The 16579-nt window shown below is 32.1% G+C and overlaps 1 protein-coding gene across 1 annotated transcript in view; it reads left to right on the top strand.

Annotated features, from left to right (window-relative positions):
- The first annotated feature begins 835 nt into the window (after positions 1-835).
- LOC114326679 (venom allergen 3) overlaps positions 836-16579 on the top strand; it is a 34466-nt gene continuing 18722 nt past the window's right edge. Inside the window, exon 1 of the mRNA XM_028275090.2 lies at positions 836-1000. Coding sequence (XP_028130891.1) covers positions 878-1000 — 123 coding nt within the window. The 5' untranslated portion in view covers positions 836-877. The remainder of the gene's footprint in view (positions 1001-16579) is intronic.

Genomic DNA, 16579 nt, shown 5'->3' with positions numbered 1-16579 from the left:
AGAAGAGAGTGGTGTGTTGTGTGACAGAAAAATTCCAATGAAGCTTAAGAAAAAATTCTATAGAACTGCCATAAGACCGGCTATGATGTACGGAACTGAATGTTGGGCAGTCAAAAAGAAAGAGGAACAACGAATGCATGTGGCGGAAATGAGAATGCTTAGATGGATGAGTGGAGTGACAAAGAAGGATAAAATTAGAAATGAGTATATTAGGGGAAGTCTAGGTGTGGCACCAATTGATGCCAAAATGAGAGAGCATAGGTTAAGATGGTTTGGTCATGTTCAACGTCGAGACATTAATCACCCAATACGAAGAATAGCTGAAGTGCAGATTCCTGGAAGGAGTAGGAGAGTGCAAACACAGAAAACATGGAAAGACTCATTAAAGAAGGAAAGGTGGAAGGCCGAAGATCACGAGGAAGATCCCCAACAAGATGGATCGATCAGATTACAAGAATATGCAAAAGACCTATGCTTGAGTTAAAAGAAATGACCAGAGACAGAGATCTTTGAAGACGGACAATACACATCACGTCGACCAGTACACTCCCTACGGGGGGCGAGGATTGAAGGGGGAGATCTGAAAAATTTTGAGATTGTCTCAAATGCCTATCCAAAAATGTCTAACATCTCTCCAACTAGAATATATTTGTTACATTTTTAATGCGCAAAACCTTATCCACCATCTGCAATTATAAGTAATTTTATTTAAAATTAAGCACTTTTTGACGAAAATTTACGTCGCAAAAACCAATCATATAGAAAAAGTACTTTAAGGGTCTTTTTCTTAGAATATTGATAAGATATCAATATGTATAAAAAACAGAATTTCGCGAAGCACTAAACAAACACTCAAGTAGGTATCAGAAGCAACACAATGGATAGACGCATCAGGCTGTTTTATTTGCTTTTCGTACTTTATACTGTAAAAGCCCAAACTGATTATTGCCAATTAAGCTGCGGTACTACTCTACAGACGGTGTGCGAAAGAAAAAATGTGGTAAGTAGTCTTTAGCTTAGTAGTGTTTCTATTCTGTTTTATTGTTATTATTTAGTTTCGTTCTTCTTCTTCATCTACCATGTCTTTTCAAAACATTGGTTACCATCATAGCTATCTTAATTTTATTCACTGCCACCCTAAATAGCATGCTTGTATCAACACCATACTAATCTCGCAAGTTCTTCAACCATGAGGTTCTTCTTCGTCCTGGACTGCGTTTGCCTGCTATTTTCCCTTGCATAATATTTTGTAGCAACCTATATTTGGGACCTCTGATTACATGTCCGAAATATTCTAGCTTTAGCCCGATCAGGTAACACAAAATTTTACGAAAACCTTTAAAAAAATAAAGGAAGGATGAAAATTTGGGAATACTTAGTTGAAATTGTCTATTATTATATAAGAAAAAGTTTACAATTCTACATTCCTTCCATTTTACAAAAAGTGGAAATACGGGGTAAAAAATTTTTTCTCGGAGGTGAAAAAATATTATACGTTCAAAATAAGTCCGGAATTGAATAAAATGACTAATTCTAAGTAACTTTTGTTCTATACAGATTTTTTACTAAGTCAATACTTTTCGAGTTATTTGCGAGTGAATGTGTTCATTTTTAACAAAAAAAAAAAAATGTTTTTGGGCGGTTTTTCGGAGATAACTCAAAAAGTAAATATTTTAGCGAAAAAAATATTCTTAGTTAAAATATAGCGTATAAAAAATTGAAAAAAATGGTGTATGCTTGAGGTCTGCAGACCCAGTAGAAGCAGAGTTGCAGCTAATGAAATGTAGGTTCTTCTTCGTCAAATTCCAAATCGAAATTTTCAATGTGAAATAACCAAAAAACGGAGCACTTTTCGGGGAATATTAATTACAACTTTTTTAAAGTGTTTAAAAAAGGTTTATTTTTGTTTTTGAAAAAAACTTCTACCATTAAAAGTAAGTGAGTTACGGTCAAAATATTGTTGGTCCATTTTATTTTTTGGTAAAAAAATGGCGAAATCACCCCTTAATTAGCATCTCAAATAAAATTAATCGTTACCGCTTTACAAGTTACTTATGTATTGTTTATATTATCTATAAGTTTCATTAGTTCAAAGGGCTCAGTTTTGAAAAAAATTGGGTTTAAAATAAAACATTTTTTTTTTATTTTGAAAAAAATCGTAATTGTTTATGGAATTAACTTAAAAACAATTAGGAACACCAAAAATCTCAAAGAGTAATAAAATGTACGTTTTGCTTTTCTGAATATTTTTGATTTTTTGTTTTCTTGTTAGACAAAAATTGGTTATGGTATGGCTGTTCAAAATTTGCCTAAACTCGTGATTAGTTACTCGTTCAAGCCATTTTAACTACAGCTTTTTCAAAACGAAGCACTTTGAACCGATGAAACTTACAGATCATATAAATAATACATAGACAAAGTAACTTGTGAAGTGGTAATGTTAAAATTTATCTTCTTCTTCTTCATGTGCCATCTCCGCGACTGAGGTTGGCAATCATCATGGCTATTCTGATCTTAGATGCTGCTGCTCTGAATAGTTCGGTTGATGTGCATCCGTACCATTCCCTCAAGTTACGCAACCACGAGATTCGTCTCCTTCCTACACTTCTCTTTCCCTGGATTTTCCCCTGTATAATCAACTGAAGTATGTTGTATCTCTCATTACGCATAACATGCCCCAGGTACTGCAGCTTTCGTGTCTTGATGGTTTCCAATATTTTCAGTCTTTTGTTGACTCTTTTCATGACTTCGTTGTTTGTTATATGCTCGGTCCATGATATCTTCAGGATTCTTCTATACACCCACAGTTCAAATACTTCCAACTTTTTAGTAGTCGATGCGTTAAGTGTCCATGCTTCTATCCCGTAAAGCAGAGTCGAGAAAATATAACATCTTGCCAGCCTAACTCTCAAGTCTAATTTCAGTTCTCTTGCACAAAGTACGTTTCTTATTTTATTGAAGTTTGTTCTTGCTTTCTCTATTCGAACTTTGATTTCTTTGGAGTAATCGTTTTTGTGATTAATTATTGTGCCAAGATAGTTGTAGTTTTCTACTTGTTCTAAAGTTTTACCTTTAATTGTCAGGCTTTGATCATTATTTTGGGTTTTTGATATCCTCATAAATTTAGTTTTCTTGATGTTTATTGATAATCCATATTCTTCTCCATACTCCACTATCTTGTTCATTAGCTGTTGAAGGTCTTTAAGGTTGTCTGCTATTATGATAGTATCGTCCGCATATCTAATGTTGTTAATTGGCGTTCCATTTACCTTTATTCCTGCTGTTTCTCCCTCAAGAGCTCTTTTCATAATTTCTTCAGAGTATGCATCGAATAGTAGTGGTGATAATACACACCCCTGTCGCACTCCTCTTTTAATTTCGAACTCTTCTGATGTGTGTTCGTTAATGCGTATGTGTGCTTGCTGTTTATAATATAGATTTGTTATAATTCGAAGGTCATTGTATTGTAATTGTTTTGCTTTGAGGACGTCCATTAGCTGTTTGTGGCGGACTTTATCGAAAGCCTTGTTGTAATCTATGAAACAGACGTACATATCCTGGTTCACGTCCAAGCATCTCTGAACTAGTAAGTTGAATGCAAAGAGAGTTTAAGGGTACCTACCTACGCCTCTACGGAATCCAAATTGGGTTTCTTCAATATCCATATCAAGTGTTTGGTAAATGCGTTTATGAATGATCTTTAAAAACATTTTAAGTGTGTGAGACATTAGGCTTACGGTGCGGTGGTCGGTGCATTCTCTAGCATTTTTCTTTTTTGGGAGACAAATAAATGTTGAGGTCAACCATTCATTGGGTATGTCACCCGACTGATAAATTTCATTAAAGAGCTTTAAGAGGACAACTATGTACTTATTTTCTATTATTTTAAGGATATCGATAGGCAGTTGATCTGGCCCCGGGCTTTTTCCGTTACTGGTGTTTTTTAGTGCATACAATATTTCTTCCTTTGTAATTTCTACACTTGTTTCTCTGTTTTCGAAAGATATGTCTTGTGGGTTTCCCCTTTCGTCGTCGAAAAGCTCTTCTAAAATTTATATGTAATGCTAATTAGGACGTGATTTTCGCGATTTTTTACCAAAAAATAAAAGGGACCAACAATATTTTAAGAGTAATTCACTTACTTTTAATTTTACAAGTTTTTTTAAAAAACAAAAATAAACCTTTTTTAAACACTTTAAAAAAGTTAAAATGAATTTTCCCCTAAAAGTGCTCCGTTTTTGGGTTATTTCACATTGAAATATTCGATTTGGAATTTGACGAAGAAGAACCTACTTTTCATTAGCTGCAACTCTGCTTCTATTGGGTCTACAGACCTCATGTATACACCGTTTTTTGAAGTTATACTTCTTTATGCGCGATTGAGATTGAGGGTGAATTTATATTAATCTGCGCGCATGCGCACATCGACAGTATGGTATTAGTCATTATATTGGCTCTGATTGGGTGTTGAAATGATCTGTCAGTAATAAATAATTGTTCAATATAAAGGTAAAAAAATGTATAATATATTAGTTTTATTGTTGTGAGGACAGAAACAAACTAGTTTATAATTGTAGTGACATTTAAATAGTTTTTAAAAGCAACAGGTACGTAATAATTGTAAATGTATCATAGGTACCTACCTATTTGAACCTACCAAAATACATAGTATGTAATACTTTTATTTAGATAATTTGATTACCATCAACATTTCTATCAATGTTCACCTAATATATTGTTTTCTTACTCTATGTTTTGTTGTATTTTTTCAATTCTAAATCATTTCAATTCAAAATCAAAATAATTTAATTTAATTCAAAAATGTCAAAAGCTTAATCCGTTTAGTTAGTCGATCTTTGCATATAATGACACATTGCCTCCGTGGCGAAGCGTTTAAGGCGAATGAACCCTAATATACCAACCGCGATGATAGCTGGTTCGAATCCCAATAAAAACTTTTATTTTTTTATTTTTTTTTATACATTTTATGATTGTAAGTATATTTATTATATAATTTTATTTTCCAAAAATACGTATTTAGTTAAAAAAAATTCCGACAATTAATGTTCAGAAATCATTTGTGGCATTTTTAATGTGTTTGTGTGTGTTTTATTCTTTTATTATTTTAATTTTTGGCACTGTTTTAATAAAAATGTTTGAGAAGTAGTAAGTATAAATTAGTTTAATATTTAAATAAATTATAAATAAAAAGTATATTAATTTCGTTTAAATCATATAATAGAAGTATAACTTCTTACGTGCGTACAAAGTACACATACATTCTTTTTTTTTTATTTTTTATGGGCTATATTTTTGCTAAGAATATTTTTTCGCTAAAATACTTACTTTTTGAGTTATCTTCTTAGAATATTGATAAGATATCAATAGGTATAAAAAACAGAATTTCGCGAAACACTAAACAGACACTCAAGTAGGTATCAGAAGCAACATCATGGATAGACGCATCAGGCTGCTTTATTTGCTTTTCGTACTTTATACTGTAAAAGCCTAAACTGATTATTGCCAATTAAGCTGCGGTACTACTCTACAAACGGTGTGTGAAAGAAAAAATGTGGTAAGTAGTCTTTAGCTTAGTAGTGTAACTTTCTTTATTCTATTCTGTTTCTTGTTATTATTTAGTTTCGTTCTTCTTCTTCTTCATCTACCATGTCCTTTCAGAACGTTGGTTACCATCATAGCTATCTTAATTTTATTCACTGCCACCCTAAATAGCATGCTTGTATCAACACCATACCAATCTCGCAAGTTCTTCAACCATGAAGTCCTTCTTCGTCCTGGACTGCGTATGCCTGCTATTTTCCCTTGCATAATATTTTGTAGCAACCTATATTTGGGATCTCTTATAATACACGTCTTAAGTACTCCAGCTTTCTCTTCTTGATGCTTTTTATAATCGCAGTAGTCTTGCTGAGACGTTCTTGTATTGTGGAGTTTTGAATCTTCTCCACCCAAGGAACTTTTAAAATTCTTCTTCTTCTTCTTTTTCTTAAAATCCGTCTCCTATCGGAGGTTGGAAATCATCACAGCTATTCTTATTTTACTGGCGGCCGCCCTAAATAGGTCGATGGAACTGCAGCCGAACCATTCCCTCAGATTTCTTAACCAAGATATTCTGCGCCTACCGATACTTCTCTTACCCCTGATTTTACCCTGGATGATCAGTCTCAGCAGCGAGTATTTGTCATTTCTCATAACATGGCCAAAGTATTCAAGCTTTCTTCTTTTAACAGTAAGTACAACTTCACATCCTTTTCCGATCCGACGTAAAATTTCGGCATTCGTCACGTGGTCCACCCAAGATACAAGTAGCATTCTACGGTAACACCACATCTCAAAAGCTTCAATGTTTTTAATGTTGCCCATCTTCATGGTTCATGACTCAACTCCATATAATAAAGTGGAGAAGATATAACACCGCAGCATACGCACTCTCAGATCAAGATTTATGTCACGACTACAGAGAAATATTTTCATCTTGTGAAATGCTGATCTAGCTATTTCTATTCTTGCTCTTATTTCTTTTGTTTGATCGCCTGTATGATCCAGGCAAGCTCCAAGGTATTTATAGGAGGATACCCTTTCTATAACGGTGTTATTGAGAACCAAATCATTCCTGGCGTGTGGATTTTTTGTTATTACCATCCATTTAGTTTTTCTAAGGTTTAATGTAAGTCAACATTTCGAAAGCCTCAAGGCGATTAAGATCGATATTATTCAAATAACCCGATCAGGTAACACAAAATTTTACGAAAACCTCCAAAAAAATAAAGGAAGGATGAAAATTTGGGAATAGGTAGTTGAAATTGTCTATTATTATATAAGAAAAAGTTTACAAATTCTACATTCCCTTCATTTTACAAAAATTGGGGAATACGGGTTAAAAAATATTTTATCGGGGGTGAAAAAATATATCTTCAAATTAAGTCCGAAATTGTATAAAATGACTAATTCTAAGTAACTTTTGTTCTATACAGTTTTTTCACTAAGTTAATAATATTTGAGTTTTTTTTTATTTAGCTAATGCCTCGACAACTAATGGCCATTAGCATGGTAGGTACGGTAACTTTTTGCAGTTAGGTACCTAGTGTCATGTGTAGTGTGTGTGTTGTTACTTTGCAAAGTCGACGTCATTGTCTTTGCAAAGAAACGCTAATTGTATCCGAACGTCTGCGGTCCCTCCGGTGAGTACCGATCCCACAAGGACAGAAACTATTTTCATTTACTAATTTATAATAAACGAAAAATTTCTGACACTGGTGAGATTCGAACTCACGACCATTCGGATCTTTCGATCCAAAGGTAGGCGATCTTACCACTAAGCCACAGAGGGGGTACTATTTGAGTTATTTGCGAGTGAATATGTTCATTTTTAACAAAAAACAACATGTTTTTGGACGGTTTTTCGCAGATACCTCAAAATGTAAGTATTTTAGCGAAAAAAATATTCTTAGAAAAAATATAGATTATAAAAGCTGAAAAAAAAATGGTGTATGCTTGAGGTCTGCACACCCAGTAGAAGCAGAGTTGCAGCTAATGAAATGTAGGTTCTTCTTCGTCAAATTCCAAATCGAATATTTCAATGCGAAATAACCAAAAAACGGAGCACTTTTCGGGGAAAATTAATTACAGTTTAAAAAAGGTTTATTTTTGTTTTTTAAAAAAACTTCTACCATTAAAAATAAGTGAGTTACGCTCAAAATATTGTTGGTCCCTTTTATTTTTTTTGAAAAAAAAATGGCGAAAGTCACCCCTTAATTAGCTTCTCAAATAAAATTAATCGTTACCGCTTTACAAGTTAATGGATATTATATATTATATTATATATTATTGTGTTTTCAATTTATCAATCAAAAGCAAAATGAAAATTAAATTAAATTTTTTTTAATAACGCGGGCACATAAATTTGATACACCCTGTATATTGAGCTGTTTTAAAATTTATTAGAATTTAGTGAAGGTAAATAGATTTCTCTTTTAACGAGCTTTCCGAGGAACCATTAAAGACTTTTGTGAATAATTAAAGTGAAAAGAACTATGAATTTAGATTTAAAATGGAAAAAAATTGTTTACTGTATAGGTGATTATCAATTTCTTGTAATTGATAATTGAAAAGAAAGTTGGAATTTTAATATCTTCATTTCAATACGAGTATATGTGGGAGAGTTTCTCCGAAAGTAATTAGGATTGTCGGAACAAATTTGAGGGTGACTGTTGTTTGTCAAATGGAAAAGTCAATGTTCTGATTCTTGGAATGTGGAAGGGGAAAAGATGGATTGAATGATTGAGAGAGGTTGAAAAATTGTTCATTGTGTTGTTGGCAGCGAGAAAGAGCGGTCTCGACGTGTTAAGTGCAGAGATAGTTAGCATATATCAGTGGCTGGTTGATAGTGGAGAATAGTGTTGAAAAGTGGAACGAGAGACAGATCAAATCGAGACGAAATACCTCTTTGATTCTGTATTATTGTGAGAAGGAGAGCAGAGAATTTTTGGAGTTTTGTTTGAATCGAGAACGGGTCAAAGAGACACGGTTTGTTGGAGAATAGTGCTGGTATGCTGATAGTTTTGAAGCTGGACAACGGAGAGAGGCTTTGATGAGTAGCCTTTAACATAATCAACGAGGGAGAGCTGTTTGGGGTCACGAGAAGACATCCGAGTGAGGGAAGCAAAAAGGTCAGTCAATTTATGTGAAAGAGATTTTTATGTTCGGGAAATAGATTTTTGAGTAAAAAGCATATGAATTAAAATTCCAATATTTCAAAATATAAATAGTAAATATAGGTAATCTTGCGAAGACATAAATTTGTTTGGTTTAGTTTGTTTTACCAAAATCATCGGGAACAAACCGATAAATTGTTTTTTTTTGTAACGATAATAAATTTAAGTAGTATAAATTTCATTCGGACATCTGTGTCCACAGGTTTTTAGATTCGATAGATTTCATAGTATTAATTTGATAAATAAAAGACAATTCTGTATTTTTATTTTAAAATTTTGCTTTATTTCTTTTCCCTATTTTATCCCGATTAGGATCAACTCAGAGATACTGAACCCACGAGAGAAGATAAGTATAACGTGAGATAATTTGGATTTTTTTTTAATAGTATAAAAAAACACCCTGAGATTTTTTATTCAATTTTGATGTATGATTTGCGACAATTAAATAATTAATCAAATAAATAATAATTAATATAAATTAAATAAGAAGCAGATCACAACAACATGGCGAGCCAACGTTAGGGCATTAAAGTATCTCTGGTTGTGAATTTGAAGGGAATAGGAAACGGAAAAACAGGTGAAGGAAAATTTATTTGCCCGTCGGAAAAAGTTGATATATTTAAAATTTTTGAAATATTTGTGTGACTTAATTTTTTATCTAGGTACAGTTTTTACATATTTATTTTATTTTTGATTGATTTGGGATTTGAAATATTTAAAAATTTGTGGGATAAATTGATTATATTTGGGGAGAGAAAAATTTTTGTCTCGACAGCATACAAGGTATTTTCGAATTTCATATTAGGCGGGGATAAATTTTAACTACATGTCGATAACAACCAGAAGCAAAAGCAAAGAAAACAAAAAACAAGAAGAACATTTGCAACAAGAAGAACTTATAGAACAAGAAGACATTTTCGAAACAACAATCATGGCATCAGAAAATCAGGAATTATCAGGAATAGATAAACTATTACAACTGATGCAACTCCACTCACAAAAACTGGATGACAATCAAAGAGAAACAAAACTAGCAATGGATAAAAATCAGGAAGAAACATCAAAGAAAATGGATAAAGTGGATCAAAAAATGGATGAAACACAACAAAAAATGGATGAAACACAACAGAAAATGGATGAAACACAACAAAAAATGGATCAAAAAATGGATGAAACAAAAAGAATAATGCAAGAAAATCAGAAGGAAACAAAACAAGCCATAGAAGAGAACAACAAGAAAATGGAGGAACGCATAGAAAAGTATGAAATGAAAATTAAAGATCACATGCAAGAACAAGAAATGAGAATGAAGGATCACATGAAAGAACAAGAAATGAAAATTCAAGATAAAATGGAGGAGTTAACAAATTGCCAGAAAAAGGAACTAGAAAATTTGGAGAATAAGTTGGAAAACAAATTTGAAAATGCTTTACAAGAAGACAAGAAAGAAATAGAAGAAAGATGCCGAAATAATGAAAAACTCATTGATGATATCAGAAAACAACAAAATTTCGGAGAAAGAAGGGAAACGATTATCCATAGTACAGAGGATGTGAAAATAAGATTTGGCGGGGATGTAAAAAAATTACACCCAGTAAATTTCATAAACAATTTGAAAAAGAAAATACGACACATCGGTAACTTCGAGACAGCCAAAGAAACGATAAGGAACCATCTTAAAGATGAGGCAAGTTTATGGTTCGATAGCAAAGAAGAAGAATTGGACAATTGGCATAAATTCGAACAAAAGTTCCTGAGTTTTTTCTGGGGAAAAATACAACAGCTAGAAATAAACAAGGAATTGCAAAATGGGAGGTACCATGATAGAATGGGTATTTCAGAGATAACATATGCACTACAATTATATAATAATGCAAAACATCTACAGTACAATTATTCATCCGAACAGCTAGTAGAACTGATAGCCAGACATTTTGAAGATACCTTAGAAGATCACATAACTCTACAAAACTACAAAGATATCGACAGTTTGTGCCAATTTGTACAAATACGAAAAGCAAAAATGAGGGAAAGAGAAATAAGAAGATCGCAAGAAAATTATAGACAACGCGAAAATCAAGACTATAGAGATAGAAGACAAAACTTTCGGAGAGACTATACAAGAAGAGAATTTATTCCGAGGAGTGAAAACGAAAATAGAGACAATGGAAGAGGAAACTATGAACAAAGAAATCGGCAATGGAACGAAGACAGATACCGAGAAAACCAGAATAGAAATAATACACGCACAAATCAAGAGGACAGAAAAGATAATAGAAGGAATGAACAGGAAAATCGTGGAAACCGATACGGGTCCAACAGACCGAGAGAAAATAGAAGAGCGGTAAACAATACGCAAATAGGCGAATATGAGGATGAGAGACAAAGCGATGAAAGAAGAAGCGAAGAAGAACAGCAATCGTTTTTTCACGAAGGCGCTCACTAAAAACAAAAGAACAAACAGGAATTTTTTGTCAACCGAAGGAATTTATTAAATTAGCAGGAAATAATGATAAAGGAAGTGGATATAATTTAAAATTTGTAGATGGTTTTATAAATGAGAAACCGATTAAAATTATGATTGATACTGGTTCAGAAATTACTTTGATTAACAGGAAAGTAATAGAAGAGGTTGATTTGACGAATTTAATTTACAAAATTCCTAAGGTAACTTTAGTGGGCGCAAATAAACGGACTTTGGCGACAATAAATGAAGGAATACGAATAAAGGTTCGATTGGGGAAGACATTCTATGCACTACAATGTGTTATAATGCCAAACATGATGCATGATATGATCGTAGGAGTGGATGAATTGTCAGAAAAGCATGTGGTGATAGATTTCAAAAATAAAACGATGAAAATCACAGATGGAAAAGAAGAAGAACCTAACATTCTGGAAATGGACAAGGAACATGAGAAACGGAAAAAGGATAATGCAGACAAAAAACAAACGGTGGAAATGAATTTGGCAATGAAGCAGGGACAGAGAAGAAAGATGAGAAAGCAACAGAAGATAAATAAAAACAATGAAGCCAGGGATTCCTCGAAAAAAGAGATAAGCCCAGAAGAAAAAAAAAAGAAGAAAGAAGATGGATAAAAGAAAATGAAGATTGGGATTCCTCGAAAAAAGAGATGAGCCCAGAAGAAGAAAAAGAAGAAACAAGATTGACCCAGGAAAATGAGGCTTGAGATTCCTCAAAAGATGAGATGAGCCCAGAAGAAGAAGAGATCAGAATAGAAAAAGAAGGCGGAAAAGATACAATTGAAACTGCGGTATTTAAAGAGGAAGTATGCAAAATGGAGAAGACAGAATACACAATAAACATGTGTAGAGAATTGAGGGAATGTGAAAATTTAATAAATGAAGAAAACAGAGTAGCCAAAAAGCATGGAAATTCATTTGAAACTAAAGACTTAGGAAATTTTCGATCGAAAACTTACCCTATCCAATCTAAGTACAGACACTGGGAAAAAGAAAGCAATTGTTTTTCAGGTGGGACTCAATATTTTGACACAATAGAAAAGTGTTGTTGTCGAGAGAAAATCATATTTTTGTTGCACTTATTGATACTGATTTTATCTCAAAACAAGGCGGGGATGTTATTGTGTTTTCAATTTATCAATCAAAAGCAAAATGAAAATTAAATTAAATTTTTTTTAATAACGCGGGCACATAAATTTGATACACCCTGTATATTGAGCTGTTTTAAAATTTATTAGAATTTAGTGAAGGTAAATAGATTTCTCTTTTAACGAGCTTTCCGAGGAACCATTAAAGACTTTTGTGAATAATTAAAGTGAAAAGAACTATGTATTTAGATTTAAAATGGAAAAAAATTGTTTACTGTATAGGTGATTATCAATTTCTTGTAATTGATAATTGAAAAGAAAGTTGGAATTTTAATATCTTCATTTCAATACGAGCATATGTGGGAGAGTTTCTCCGAAAGTAATTAGGATTGTCGGAACAAATTTGAGGGTGACTGTTGTTTGTCAAATGGAAAAGTGAATGTTCTGATTCTTGGAATGTGGAAGGGGAAAAGATGGATTGAATGATTGAGAGAGGTTGAAAAATTGTTCATGTTCATTGTGTTGTTGGCAGCGAGAAAGAGCGGTCTCGACGTGTTAAGTGCAGAGATAGTTAGCATATATCAGTGGCTGGTTGATAGTGGAGAATAGTGTTGAAAAGTGGAACGAGAGACAGATCAAATCGAGACGAAATACCTCTTTGATTCTGTATTATTGTGAGAAGGAGAGCAGAGAATTTTTGGAGTTTTGTTTGAATCGAGAACGGGTCAAAGAGACACGGTTTGTTGGAGAATAGTGCTGGTATGCTGATAGTTTTGAAGCTGGACAACGGAGAGAGGCTTTGATGAGTAGCCTTTAACATAATCAACGAGGGAGAGCTGTTTGGGGTCACGAGAAGACATCCGAGTGAGGGAAGCAAAAAGGTCAGTCAATTTATGTGAAAGAGATTTTTATGTTCGGGAAATAGATTTTTGAGTAAAAAGCATATGAATTAAAATTCCAATATTTCAAAATATAAATAGTAAATATAGGTAATCTTGCGAAGACATAAATTTGTTTGGTTTAGTTTGTTTTACCAAAATCATCGGGAACAAACCGATAAATTGTTTTTTTTTTTGTAACGATAATAAATTTAAGTAGTATAAATTTCATTCGGACATCTGTGTCCACAGGTTTTTAGATTCGATAGATTTCATAGTATTAATTTGATAAATAAAAGACAATTCTGTATTTTTATTTTAATATTTTGCTTTATTTCTTTTCCCTATTTTATCCCAATTAGGATCAACTCAGAGATACTGAACCCACGAGAGAAGATAAGTATAACGTGAGATAATTTGGATTTTTTTTAATAGTATAAAAAAACACCCTGAGATTTTTTATTCAATTTTGATGTATGATTTGCGACAATTAAATAATTAATCAAATAAATAATAATTAATATAAATTAAATAAGAAGCAGATCACAACAATATATATTTACATATATTATATATATTATATATACAGAGAGAGTCTGTAAAGTGGAATAAATTCAATATCTCAAATACGAATTGTTTTTTTGGAAAATGCTCAGACCCGTCGATTAGTATTTCAAATTGTCCTTTTTGACATTCAATAAAAATTTATACAGGTTGTCCCAATTTAGAGATATGACGTCATCGTCGATTTTCTTAAATGGCAACACTGTCATTTTGATAGCTAATTTGATAGGGTTTGTAAAGTTATACATAACTGCAAAATATCAAATTTTTATTCTCTACCATTTACAAGATAATAGAAAATAACAAAGTTATATCTGTAATTTGGAATATATTCAATAATTAAAATACTAACTGTTTTTTTGAAAAATGCTCAGACCCGTCGATTAGTATATCAAATTGTCATTTTTGACATATAATAATAATGTATACAGGGTGTCCCAATTTAGAGATATGACGTCATCGTTGATTTTCTTAAATGGCAACACTATCATTTTGATAGCTATTTTGATAGCGTGTGTAAAGTTATACACAGCTGAAAAATTTCAAAATTTTATTCCCTACCATTTACAAGATAATAAAAAATAACAAAGTTATGAAGAACAAGAAGTAATCAAATAATAATTGAATTTATTTATTTCAATTAAGCAAATGCTCATAACGTTGCTCATTGACAATTTGACAATAATTGAGGGCAACATTATGAGTTTTTGCTTAATTTATTGAAATAATTAAATTCAATTATTAGTTGATTACTTCTTTTTCATAACTTTGTTATTTTTTATTATCATCTAAATGGTAGAGAATACAAATTTGAAATTTTGCAGTTGTGTATAACTTTACACACCCTATCAAAATAGCTATCAAAATGACAGTGTTGCCATTTAAGAAAATCAACGATGACGTCATATCTCTAAATTGGGACACCCTGTATACATTATTATTATATGTCAAAAAGGACAATTTGATATACTAATCGACGGGTCTGAGCATTTTTCAAAAAAACAGTTAGTATTTTAATTATTGAATATATTCCAAATTACAGATATAACTTTGTTATTTTCTATTATCTTGTAAATGGTAGAGAATAAAAATTTGATATTTTGCAGTTATGTATAACTTTACAAACCCTATCAAATTAGCTATCAAAATGACAGTGTTGCCATTTAAGAAAATCGACGATGACGTCATATCTCTAAATTGGGACACCCTGTATACATTATTATTGAATGTCAAAAAGGACAATTTGAAATACTAATCGACGGGTCTGAGCATTTTCCAAAAAAACAATTAGTATTTGAGATATTGAATTTATTCCACTTTACAGACTCTCTCTGTATATTATATATAAATGGATACATTTTTCAATTTTGTGTGATATTTTTACAATTTTATAATTTTATATCTAAGCCTATTTAAAATTTAAATTTACAGGACGTTACATATTCGTAAAGACATTGTAACGTCTGCTTATTTTTTGGAAAAAGAATTTCGTTTAAATTGACAGGTAAAGGACAATTTAGATCAATTAACTTTTCATACATTACTTTAATATTTTGTCTGTACAGTCCACACTCCAATATGAGGTGCTGTAGATCTCCCATTCCACCACAGGCGCAATATGGGTTATCACTGATACCTATGCTGTGTTTGTAACGTATTTCTCATGATCATCTTTCAGTGCGTCACAGTTTTTCGATTTCTTTCTAACGCATTAAATTGTATGTGACAGAAAAAAAGGCACGTCGGTGATTACATTTCGTCGGTGACATTTTTATAACATTTATTCTAGTTATTCTAGTTGTCGATAGATGGCGCCATAATAAAAAAATAATTTTTTTTTAATTAGATAATAATATTACAAATATAACCTGTATAATTTATAAGACTATATAAATCAAAGAAAATACCATTTTATAAATGCAAGAAACACATTTGATCTGTTTTTATTCCAAATTGAAAATAAAATGTGACAACTGTCAGATTTAACTAAAATGTCATGTTAGAATAAATGTCATAAATGTGTATTATCACGGACTTACCCTTTTTCCTATCATTTGTTACGCACTGAAAAATGATCATGAAAAGGACAATATGCTGGGGATAGTGCGTGATTTGACCTCATTCTATTTATTGTTTTTATAAATAGCCTATTTGATTCTTGTTTAAACCATCTCTCATTGGGAATTAGTGGCTGGCAATTTCTAAAATTTATTCCCGTTGTACTTTGGTTATATTATAACGATCGGATGGATACGAGGTCATGAAGGCTGAACCAGAAGGATCAGGACGATATTATCCTTGGATGGAATAAGGAATGACCGAAGATGGAAAGGTCCAATCGTTTACATTGACGAAACAAAGACCACGTTGCTCAGTCGGAAGAGATGTGGGCGCGGTTCTTTGGGTTGGGCTTCTGTTACAATGAAAGATGTTAAATGAATAAAGAATGGTATGCGAATAGGGCTAATGGAACGACGATAGACAAAAGATAAATAGATAACATTAACTGATGGTTTGACTCATGGACTCTAAGGAAACGAAATACTTAATACTCAAACGAAAATATAGGGCGCCAGGTATTTTGACCAAAAAATACTCAAAGGAACAATAATTAACGAAACATAACACAACAATAACAAATTAGCAAGAATGCTACGACAAAACAACATTGTTCTTAGTCTTGAGCTGTAAATAATAAATAAAAAACGACATCGTACACTTTAACAAAACATTTATTAAAATACTCAATGAAATCTCTTAATGCTCACATAATATATGCAAATAAAACGTAAAAACGTCAACCACAAAAACAAAAATTACTCAATAATTA

The sequence above is a fragment of the Diabrotica virgifera genome, chromosome 9 (genome assembly GCF_917563875.1).
Source record: "Diabrotica virgifera virgifera chromosome 9, PGI_DIABVI_V3a".
Classification (NCBI taxonomy): domain Eukaryota; kingdom Metazoa; phylum Arthropoda; class Insecta; order Coleoptera; family Chrysomelidae; genus Diabrotica; species Diabrotica virgifera.
This window is presented reverse-complemented; position numbering and strand designations above follow the sequence as displayed.